Source organism: Lathyrus oleraceus, chromosome 2 (genome assembly GCF_024323335.1).
Source record: "Lathyrus oleraceus cultivar Zhongwan6 chromosome 2, CAAS_Psat_ZW6_1.0, whole genome shotgun sequence".
Lineage (NCBI taxonomy): Eukaryota > Viridiplantae > Streptophyta > Magnoliopsida > Fabales > Fabaceae > Lathyrus > Lathyrus oleraceus.
This window is the reverse complement of record NC_066580.1, coordinates 310,350,057-310,362,104: the sequence shown is the minus strand read 5'-3', so window position 1 is coordinate 310,362,104 and position 12,048 is coordinate 310,350,057. Positions and strand designations below refer to the sequence as shown.

The following is a 12,048-nucleotide window of genomic DNA, read 5'->3' as shown; positions in this document are numbered from 1 at the left end:
AATATTATACGTGTGTTTTGTGTTGGATTGAGTATGATTATGATTTTGAGTTGATGTTGCCGTTGCTGAATGTGTGATCTGATTTGGGTGATGAAATGTGTTAAATTACTTAGCATTACATGATATTTTATAATGCTTATTATATCGATTGAGGAACTCACCCTTACAACTATGTTTCAAGTAACGAGCAGTGATTGAGTAGAAGCTAGTGCTTGGAGTCTAGTGTAGTTCCTTAGTGGGTCATGCTCTGGTAGATGTAACATCGGGACGGGATGTTTTACTTTGTTTTCATTTTGGTTGTTGAACAACTTTACATGTAATGTGTTACATGGTTTGCATGATTGATTAGATCTCTATCCGCTGCGAATTGTGCAATGTTTTATTTTGATTAATAAATGAGCATGACAAACTATTTTGGTGAATGGTGTGAAGTGTCAAGTGTGACACCCTTAAATTGCATATCTACTCTGATTTATATTTGTTGTTTTAATTATTATTGGGGTATTTTAGAAGGGTGTTACAGCTGACACAAGTTCCTTCTTCAAGATCTCGAAGGCTTGCCTGCACTTGTCAAATAGGAATGGTGTATCCTTCCCCAGTAGACTAGTTAGTGGTTTTGCGTTCTTGGAGAAATCTCCTATGAACCTGCGGTAGAACCCCACATGTCCCAAGAAGCTTCAGATGCCTTTTTCATTTACCAGAGGTGGTAAATTAGATATTACCTCCACTTTTGCTATGTCCACTTCTATACCTCGGTTGGAGATCTTGTGTCCCAACACTATACCTTCACGTACCATAAAATGGCACTTTTCCCAGTTCAAGATCAAATTTGTTTGCTGGCATCTTTCTAACACAAGTGACAAGTTAGTTAAACATTTATCAAAAGAAGAGACGAATACTGAAAAGTCATCCATAAATACTTCCATATGCTTTTCGAGCATGTCAGTAAAGATTGATGTCATGCACCTTTGAAAAGTGGCCGGTGCGTTGCACAACCCAAATGACATTCTTCTATAAGCGAAAATACCATAGGGGCATGTGAATGCAGTCTTCTCCTGATCTTCAGGGGCAACCGCAATCTGGTTGTACCCCGAGTACCCATATAGGAAACAATAGTAATCGTGTCCGGCTAACCTTTCTAGCATTTGATCAATGAATGGTAACAGAAAGTGGTCCTTTCGTGTTGCAACGTTTAGTCTTCTGTAATCTATGCACACTCTCCAACCTGTAACAGTTCGAGTTGGAATTAACTCATTATTCTCATTTTTTATCACCGTAGTGCCCCCTTTTTTTGGTACCACATGGACTGGACTTACCCAGGAACTATCGGAAATAGGATAAATTAAGCCTGTATCCAACAATTTTACAACCTTTTTGCGTATCACTTCTTTCATGGCTGGGTTAAGTATTCGCTGTGGTTGCACCACCGGTTTGTGATCATATTCCATTAAGATTTTGTGCATGCAAACGGTCGAGCTTTTACCTTTCAAGTCCTCAACTGCCCATCCGATTGCGCCTTTGTATTTTTTTAGCACTTGAATTAGTTATGCTTCTTGGACACTTTGTAGACTGGCATTGATAATAGTTGGGCATTTTTTTCAGTGTCCATAAATGCATACTTCAAATTTGTTGGTAACTGCTTCAGATTTACCGCTATTTTTGGTTCTTCAGTGACATCTGATGGTGGTGGTGGTCTTAAATCTTCCCGCCTGTGTGGTCTATATCTAATCCATTCACGTTATTTTTCCATCATAGCGAGCACCTCAGACTCTCCTTCATCTTCATCACTTTCAAAAAATGATAGACTTAATACCCGTTCTAGTGGTGACTGGGGTCTATGCTTTTCAATTTCTTGAGCAATTACTTGATCTATTATCTCTATAGTGTGGCTTGTGCCAATATCATCTTTGTATTGTATTGTGTTCCTCACATCTATTTTTAACTCTTCATCATAGACTTTGAGGGTCATTGTTCCTTCCTCGATGTCTATCATACACCGTCCTGTTTCTAAGAACGGTCTGCCCAATATGAGAGGAATCTCCTCATCTTCAGGCATTTCCAGAATGACGAAGTCAGTCGGGAAAACAAACTTGTCAATTTTTACAAGAACGTCTTCCACAATCCCATAAGGTCTCCTAACAGAGCGATTCGTAAATTGAAGTGTCATTCGAGTATCTTGAACAGTGCCAATGCCTAATTTTTTATAGATGGATAGTGGCATCAAGCTTACACTTGCTCCTAAGTCAATCAGAGCCTTCTTGAATTTTCTATCACCAATAGTGCATGGTATAGTAACCGATCCCCTGTCTTTCTTTTTCACTGGGATTTTCATGCCTTGGAGAATGGCACTGCATGTTTCAGTTAGGATGATCGGGTCTATATCAGTGGAACGCTTCTTGGAGATGATGTCTTTCATGAACTTGGAATATATTGGCATTTGTTCTAATGCCTCATAAAAAGGGATGCTTATTTCAATCTTTTTGAACATTTCCAGGAACCTCTCAATTTTTTTTTCATGTTGATCTTTCTTTTTCTGTCTTGGAGGGTAAGGGAGTTTGATGATTGGTTTTGGAACCTTCTCTTTCTCCTTGACAGGTGGTAGTATCACTTCTTCATCTTGGTCCTTGGTTTCCTTGATTTCTAAATCCACTTCTAACAATCCATCTTTTTCCATACTGTTTTCCTCCGTTGACTTCCCACTTCGGGTTACGACAGCGCTAACAATGTTATGTTCCCGCGGATTTGTTACCGTACCACTAGGTAGGGTACCCGGGGCTTGAGAATTTGAAGCTAACTATTGTGCTATCTGACCCATTTGGACTTCAAGATTTTTTGTGGAAGTCATGGTGTTTTTCTGATTAGTCCTTGTTTCTTCTTGAAAGTGCATGCTGTGGGCGGCTAGTTTTTCAATGGCGATTTCCCATTTAGCCTTTTTAGGTGCCTGTTGTTGATGTTGTTGTTGATACTGAGTCTGATATTGCCCTGTACCTTGTTGCGAGACATTCCCTCTCTGATCTTTCCAGGAGAAATTTGGATGATTCTTCCAACCTGGGTTGTAAGTGTTAGAGTAAGGATTATTTTGCTTCAAGAATTTGATCTCTTCAATTTGTTGGGGGGTAGCAAAGCAATAGACTGTGTGATGAGGTCCATTACAGATTTCACAAGTGCTAGCTTGAGCCGGCTGGACCCGAGCTATCTGTTGAGTACCTATATTCATAGCTTTCAACTTCTTGTGTACTTCGGCAGCAACTGTGTCTTCCAGACAGATTTTATTTGTCTCTAATTTTAGATTAATCACCCCCTCTGGTTGACTATCACACCTGTTGTATAATTCTAGATGCTCATTGGCAGCTATTGCCTCAATAATCCTCTTAATACCAGTGGCTGTTGAGAAATTTGTTGAGCCACCGACTGCTGTATCAATTAACTATTTTATTTTTATTTTCAGCCCATTAAAGAACATCTGCACTTCTTCGGCCTGATCCATATTATGAGTTGGACACGCTACTAAGACCCTTTTGAATCTTTTGTATGCGTCTCCCAATGATTCACCATCCTTCTTTTTGAAATTAAGGATTTTATACCTTTTTCTCAGGAATACTGATGCTGGAAAGTACTCATTTAAGAATGCAGTTTCCATCTCTTCCCATGATGTGATACTGCCGGCTGGAAGAGAGTAGAACCACTCTTCCGCATCTTCAGCTAAGGTGAACAGGAACATTCTTAATTTCTTTGCATCATCAGTGTGACCATCAATTTTTAATGTGGTGCTCATGGTCAGAAATCTTTGCAGGTGTTTGTTGGCACCTTCATTAACCTTTCTGGTGAAAGGTTTTCTTTCCAATTGATTGATTATGCTCGGATGTAATTTAAAATTAGTCACATTCACCGGTTGGTTGACAATGGTCAGTCAACCACCCGATGCGTTTGCACCTCCATAGTCACCTAGGAGTCTTTCCAGAGGTGGATGAGGTGGAATTGGAGGAATCTCAGGCATTGGTTCTTTGACTTCTGAGTGATCAGAGGTACTTTCTTCTTGGAATCCACTCTTTGATTTCTACGTCTTCGGTGAAGGGTTCTCTCGATTTCTGCGTCAAAAAGAAATTCAGCTGAGGGTGGTTCTCCTCGCATACAAAAATTAGTAAATTATAAATGACAGAAAAATAATTTTATTGCAGAGCAACACAATTTTAATTGAAATTAAAATTTAACTCTATATTTTGGCAGTCCTCGACAACGACGCCAAAAATTTGATCGGGAAAATAACAAGTGTACTATTTTGCCTTTTATAGTAATAATGGGGAAATTCCCCAAATGTCGATCTCAAGGACTGCATGTCAATATCGAGTTTAAATTATCATTCAAATAAACAAAAAGTATTAATTTGGTTTTTAGATGTAAAAATATAAAAATAAAGGTAAAGGCAAATGAAAGTAAGGATTTGCAGGGTAAAAGGAACAATATCAGGGAAGGTGTATGATTTATCCCTGTAACAACTCTGAGTTACTATTGCATCAACAAATATCATTTACTATCAGTTCTCAAGGGTATTTTCTCCCAAGTCTTTGGTGAGAAAACATTTAATCAATTTACCCTAATTTCTATGTCCATAGGCAATTAAGGTGAAGTTAAGCTTTATAATATCAAGAATACTCTGGTTCACACAGGGTATCCCTAGTCCTAGGTGATATCTATTGTAGAGTAACCTTATGAAAACCTTATCAATGGGGGTCCAACTTAATTGATAACCACAAAACAATCTCGATTGGCCCGAAAGAGAAAACATTAAACACATCAAGAGGTTACCGTAAAAATAATATTATAAATGTAAATGTAAACTCAAATTCGTTACAATTCTAAATCAGGGACACCCCCTAACATTGGGGGGTTTAACTACTCATATTGTTCAAAACAAATGCAAGATAAAAATTACACATTACAAGTATTTGGATGACTTTGATCTTCAATCGCTTCCGCTCATGAAAACCTTCAGCTCTCCGAACGCCTTGCTCTCTATAATACTTGATTGCTTCACAATATTGTGTTTTGCCTTGTTCCAAGATGATTTTTCCTTAGGCAGAAGGTTCTTTTTTATAATGAAAATTCCAAGCAGCAGGTGGACCTGTCCAAAAATCTCTCTGAAAAACCCGATGATCAAAACCCCGAGAAAAAGGGAAATTTTGGGCTTGGACTGACACGGGTGGCCGAGTCAGGCCTTCTATTCCGGGGTTTTCCACTCATTTGCTTGCCGGAATCTCGCATTGTCTTGCTCTGAGTTCCCTGGTTCTTCTACCTGAACCTGTCGGACAAAAACACAGTTATCCCACGCATAAAATCACGAAAATATAAATAAAATGTAACAATGAACTGAAATGCCTAAATATTATACCGAAAGTAAAATTGCCTTGAAAAGTATCAAAAATGCTTGCATAGTGTTTCAAAATCCTCGGTTTTTTGTCTGATTAGTAATGAAAAGTTAATGCAAATGGTGATTGATCACTCTCATTTGAAGACCTCAAAGCATTGTTGGTGGGGTTTCTGAAGCTCAAACAAGCACAAGAGACAGTGGACCTTCTCCACTAGGTAAACTTCTCCTCTCTTCATCTTCTTCATTTTGGATATACACATTCCATGAATGACTTGCTTACATTGTATATAGTTGGTTTAACATGATGGTTATGCTTGAATGTTTGGATGTTGGATGTTTGAGTTGCTGAAACTTTGTGAAAACAATTTGTTTTGCTTGACTTTCATGCTATTTTTCACTATGATTAATCCATCTTTTTTAGATTTGTTTGACATGGTTGTGTTCTACTCTATGAGATCTGCATCTTTGCTTTTGATTTCATTTAATTTAATGAAATGTGGATGAAGTTATATGCATGTGAAGTTGCTGGGTAGAGATTGCATGAATCTAGGGTTAGTGTCGTGTATGCCTTTGGACCGAGGTTGAAGATGATGCAAGGTGTTATATGATTGGTTGGCTTATGTTTTTGTCTTTTTTGACTTAAATGAATGTGACCGATTGATATATGTTCACATGGTTTATTTGTTTCATTTAAAATGTCACGCCCTTTAAAACCTGAATAATTGGAATTGGGTCTTGGGCCTTGCACCTTCACTTTTCCCACCCCCTACTTTGGGCCAATCTACGTGTTTCACTTGATTTCAGTTCATTTCTTTTTTTACTCATGCACACCCTTTATTCCTTTGATTTTATATTAATTATTTTTTTTCTAGTTTATTTTCTAATTTTATTTTAATATTTTCAATGCTCCGAAAATTCTCCAAAAATACATGAATATATTTTGGGATGTTATTTAATTTTCTTAAATTTTTTCTAATTGTTTTGCTATTTTATTTTAATTATATCATAAAATGTGTTTGGTTTGACCTAGTTTGTGAATTAGAGTTTGGTTCTTGTTGATTCCTTTTGATTTTTAATCCCAGTTTTTCTACACACTTAGGCATACATATGTAGGACATTTGGGTGTTAATTTGGTGTTTTAATCATTCATTTTGGTCCATGTTTGAATTCATTTTTACTGCTTAACTTGTATGATCAATGATGGATTGTAATGCTTGATGATTAATGCCATGTTGAACTTGTTCTTGAGCCAATATTTTGGGAATTTTTAAAGACCTATATGCTTAGGGTTTGAGTGTGTATTTGAGGACTTTTGATATCAAATTGATGCATGTTTATTGTGTCCTTATGAGCCATGATTGCATGCTTATTTGTTGAGATACTTGTGGACAATTGTTGGTTGCTTAAGTTGCTTCTTAATCACACTCTTAGGCACATGTTAGGGAAATTATAAGTGGCTGAATTCTTGATGTTTTAATTATTTTTCACCTATTTTTGGAGCCTCCTAAATATTTCCTTTGAGTGATACAATGCATGCCTAATTGATTGGCTTTTGCTTGCTTTGCTTGCTTTGCTTGCTTAAGGGTTTATTTCTATCTCTTATTCTTGATTAAGATATCATGAGGTAGAGACCCTTTACTAATTTTAATAGGTCATTCCATGCCTTTTTTGTGATTACAATTGAGTTTTGCTCATGATGTTTGTTTGCCCACTTTGTGTTCTTTCCTTAAGCATACCTTGAGCCATGACTTCTTAATATTTGGTTAGCTCACATGATTAATATAGAATGTCATTTTCTTCTGACTTGTGGGTTTTGATACCTAATTTCCATGCTCCATACTTACTTTTGCTTAACATGATGTTTGTGTCCATTGAGAGACATGTTTAAGTTTCACCATGTTTATCTTTTGCTCTCATCTTTGAGTATGGGTTTGGATATGATACTTTGGTGATGATTATAGGTATCTAATGTGTGAATTACATATAAAACTTATTAAATTCTCTTGTTCAATTGCCTTGTGCCCATCTTTCCTTGTTAGGAATAGTTTACTTTTCTTTTTGACTTGAATGGATGATTGTTTACTTGAATTCTTATGCCTTTGAATTCAATTCTTGTTTTTAACTCTTGATATTCCATGGAGACATGTTTAAATTGATTATCTTGTTCATTTTTTATCTTCTTTATTCACCATGTCCCTTCTCTTTTGTCTTTGCTTGTTAGCACCTAGATTAGAGGACTAGTTTCCAATTAGGTTTGTTTGTAACCTTATCTTTGTGCATGTTTGTGACACTTCTTTTCCAAGCATGATTGATTAATGATAACAATTTTATTGTGCCTTAGTTGCTGACTTGTATGTCATCTCATCTTCTTCACTTAAATCCACCTTCTTATACAATTTTATTCTTTTCAAAGCATGAATGCCTTAAGAACTCTACACTTGTAGCCTTGCATGCTAGCTTGTCTAAGTGTTAGCTTTCTTTTGGGTTTTATAATGCCAAAACCTCTTGAGCATGACCCTAAGGTATTTGATTAACATTTTTAAGTGTTTAATTTAATGATAAGTTATTTCCCCATGAATGTTTGATAACATGTTCTTTTGGTTGGTTAACCTTTGTTTGTGTGCATTTCTTCCTTACTTGTTTAAGTAGGATAGTTCTTAGGATAAGAGATGGTCATATTCCATTCCTTAGCTCTATTTATTTCTATGGTTTGATGTATGCTTGTTAAATTAACATGTTTCCTTCCACCTTGTTGCTTGCTTGGGTGTTCACCTAATTCCATGTTCTTTTATCTTCGATGCTTGCTTGTTTAAGCAGGTATTGCCTTAGGTATCTTGCTTAAGTGCCTATGTGTGAGTAAGTGTTCACTTATCATTTGATGTGTGATTGTTTAATTTCCATCTCTTCTCTCATGTTGCCTTGATTACATGAATGCTACTTGTTTAAGTTACCTTTGTGTTATCTTTAGTCTTGGTTTGTTACTTACCTAGGTGTTTACCTAACTACATGTTCGTGTGATGTTTGTATGCTTTCATTACCTTGTTTAATTGTTTGATTGCATTCTCCCTATAGGATTCTTTAGTTATTTCTTGGTCAAGATGGAACTAAGTCGACCTTAGGATTGGTATCCATGTATGACAACATTAGGTAGGATTTCCCTTGATCCTAACTTTAGATCCAAATTGCATGACAACAAGTAGGATTGAGACTCCCCTTTTGTTAGTCTTTTCTCTTTTACGTCTAAAATTAAAACCTTTTTCTTAATCAAATTCAAAAACACTCTAATATTATTGAAATTCTTCCATACTTAAGAGAGAAATACACAGATACCCCCGCCTTCTGAGGGATCATTTGATGTATCCTTTCAACAAAAAACATTTAACCTATCAAAACTCCTTTTTCCAGTTGGCTTTTCTTATGAAAATTTTCAATAAGGGTTGTTACCCATAAAAATTACCAACACACCAAAGTTTTTGAGAATAACTGCGGTGCTCTGATTCTTTTTGATACGTAGTCATTGGGCTGCAAAACCTAAGCGAGCGCAACAATAAAAATATTTTATTTTTCTCTGTTAATAATTCATTTTCATGCATTCCTTTTGCAACCTAGCTTTAGACTTGACACACCCTTTGATTAGAACAATAAGAGTGGATCATGTAGAGTACTACAAACGTGAGGGGTGCTAATACCTTCCCCTTGCGTAATCGACTCCCTTACCCATCTCTTGGTTGCGAGACCATTAGATTCACCCCTTTGTAGGTTTACTCAGGGTTTCCTTTACCTCTCTTGGGATAAATAACATTGGTGGAGAATCTGTTTTTCGTGTGCGTGTTTCTTCGAGTTGCAACAGCTGACGAATCTGCTGGGGACTCTTAACAAGTTAGTCCTAACTCTTGTTTGTTTGCTTTTTTATTGGGTGTTATTTGTCTATTGATTTGTTGTTATTACTATTCTTATATGTTTACATGCATTTGCATTTGGATTATTAGTTTTATTATGTTGCGTTGTTGTTGTGTTGTGGTTTCTTTGGAGGGTGGGTGTTACGTTGAGATAAAAGGCCTCTTACCTAGGCCAGTGTACATATAAGACTAGAGTGGATACTCATGTCAATTCTCATGGCCCTTGACACGTATGAGAAGGCATGAGATACCATACCCAAATGAGGTTTTCTTGAGAATGGTTTTGTCTTGCACCCTTTGTGCATAAGACAAAGTGTTGTTCATAGAGGAATCATGACTCTGGTGACCATTAGGAACCTCTGTTTTTCTCCAAGACTAGAACCTACCTATGAATTGGGGTGGGGTTTACAGGAAAACAAGTCTTCATCATACCTGGTTTTCTCAGAATCATAAATTATGTCGAACCTTTGATCCTATTACATTTGACCATACTCTATTGTCAGCACAACAATTGCTCAGATTTTATGGAAACCTTGATCCCAATTCATTCATAATCATTTGTTGACATCATCTTAACATGCATGTTCTTTTATTTCCAGGTTTTCTAGTCTTTGAATCTTGTTGTTAAGCTATCTTTGAAGATGAACATTGTCAAGAAGGTCAACTACAGATACAACATCTTCTACAAGTTCCCGACCCTAGTTCTGGATGATCTTCTCAAGCTAGATAAGAGGTCTCGTCCTTACAATATTGATGTCTTTAGAAAGGATTATGGAAGGATTTTGGGTTACCTGGAAGCTTCTCTCAATGAATACCAGAGGGATGTTATTCATACCTTGCTACAGTTTTATGATCGCACTTTGAGATGTTTCATGTTCCCGGATTATCTGTTAGCTCCTACTTTGGAAGAGTATTCCAATATCGTGGACATCCCTATCTTGAACCAAGTACCTTTTCATGCTTCCATGAAGAAACCTGATGCTACTCAGGTTACTGCTGCTCTTTATTTGAGCGAATCTGTTGTGAAGGCTAACTTTAAGACGAAGGGAAATGTTTGTGGTTATCATTTGAGTTTCCTGTTGAAAGAAGCTGGTGGCATGGCTGACAAGGGAGATTGGAAGGATTTCAATGATGTTCTAGCTTGTTGCATTTATGGGATCATTTTATTTCCTAATAAAGTGAAGTTTGTTGATGAGAATGTTGTTACTATCTTCATTCATAGGAATCCGGTGCCAACTCTCCTAGGAGATGTTTACCATTACATACACTCTAGGCATTACAAAGGGAAGGGTGATGTCGTTCATTATTGTACGACATTGTTATACCATTGGTGTAGAGGTCATATCCCTTTCCAAGGTGCTTTTGTTGATACCCAAGACACCTTAAAGTGGTCCCAAAGGCTGATGGGACTCACTTCTAAGGACATTGATTGGTACATGCATAGTTTGAGAAAACCAGAAACTAAAGAAGTGATCTTTAGCTGTGGGGAATTTCCCAATGTGCCTTTCATAGGGATGAGGGGTGGCATTAATTACAACCCAACTCTTTCTCGAAGACAATTAGGATATGCTTTCAAAGGTCCACATGAGGACAAAGATGTGCAAGAATCCCTGTTTTATGATGTGCCTGATAGTACTAGATGGATGGAAAAAGCTGCCAAATCATGGGGAAGTATTCATCTGAAAGGAGGGACATACTTTGGGAAGAAAGATTTTGCAGTCTATTCACCTTACGTTAAGTGGATTGAGGAGAGGAACAAAGATCGTCACAGGCCTTTCTCTCTAGAGGTTACTTGGTATCCACAAAAGCCTGATCAGCCAGATGCGGTGCCCAAGGGATCCTATGACCAAATTCAAGCTCAGAATCTCTGACTACTTGCAAAGAATGAAGAGTTAGGGGTGAAGTTTCTTGTGGCCAGTCAAGGGAAAGCTTAATTCTTACAAGCTCAAGAAGGTTCAAAGAGAAATAGATGGGGTTGTGAAAGTTAAGAGGATACCAAGGTTTGAAGATGGTAGATAAAGCACATCTATTTATGTTGTAGATCATAAGAAGGTTCTTGAAGAAGCTGAAGAGAAGATCAAGCAAAAGCACCGGGATTATGAAGTAAGAATCTAAAGTCAAGATGGAGAAAAGATATAGAGCCAAGATTGAAGAGATAGAGAAGCAACTCCGAGCTAAAGATATCAAGTTTGAAGAGGAGAACACTAAGAGGCTAGGGGTGGAAACTCAACTCAAAGGAAGCAACATTCAGTTGGGAAAAGATGTAAAAGAAGTGGCAAGTCTAAAGGTTCAGTTGGAGGGAGAAGATGATGATCCTGCACAGATTCCGCTTCTAGAATGCAACGAGTGTGGGAAGTTGATTGAGCAGTGTCAGTACTTGGATGGCATGATTTTATGAAAGGATGTGGTTATTCAAAGTCTTGTTCTAAGGCGTGATCGAAAAGGAACAAGGAAGATGTTCAAGGAGTCCTAGAGGTGGAGTTTGAAGTATTTCAAGAATGGAGAGCCTTTGACCTATGTAGATTAGGAAGATTAGATTTCGTGTTATCTTTTTCATGTGGTGACCACCATCAGGGTTCTTTATATGGTCTATTTATTTTGTACTGCTGCCTTTGGCTAGTTATTCTTTTGTGTGAACTGCTTGTATTACACTTTATTTCGATTTAATGAGTATGATGGTTGGTTTATCCGTTTCATTATTTATCTTCTTTTCTCTTGCTTAAATAACTTGAATCAAAGTTCTAGATCCCTGGAAATATTTGAACGTGTCATTGCATACAT

General features: G+C 37.1%; 1 protein-coding gene across 1 annotated transcript; it reads left to right on the top strand.

Annotated features, from left to right (window-relative positions):
* Positions 1-9,908: 9,908 nt before the first annotated feature.
* On the top strand, positions 9,909-11,138 carry LOC127123001 (uncharacterized). The gene has a single exon (XM_051053267.1). It carries the CDS (start codon positions 9,909-9,911, stop codon positions 11,136-11,138), a length of 1,230 nt encoding a protein of 409 aa, XP_050909224.1.
* Positions 11,139-12,048: the final 910 nt, after the last annotated feature.

Excerpts from the sequence above, each read along its gene's own strand:
- LOC127123001 (XM_051053267.1), top strand. The coding sequence starts at position 9,909 with ATGAACATTGTCAAGAAGGTCAACTACAGATACAACATCTTCTACAAG.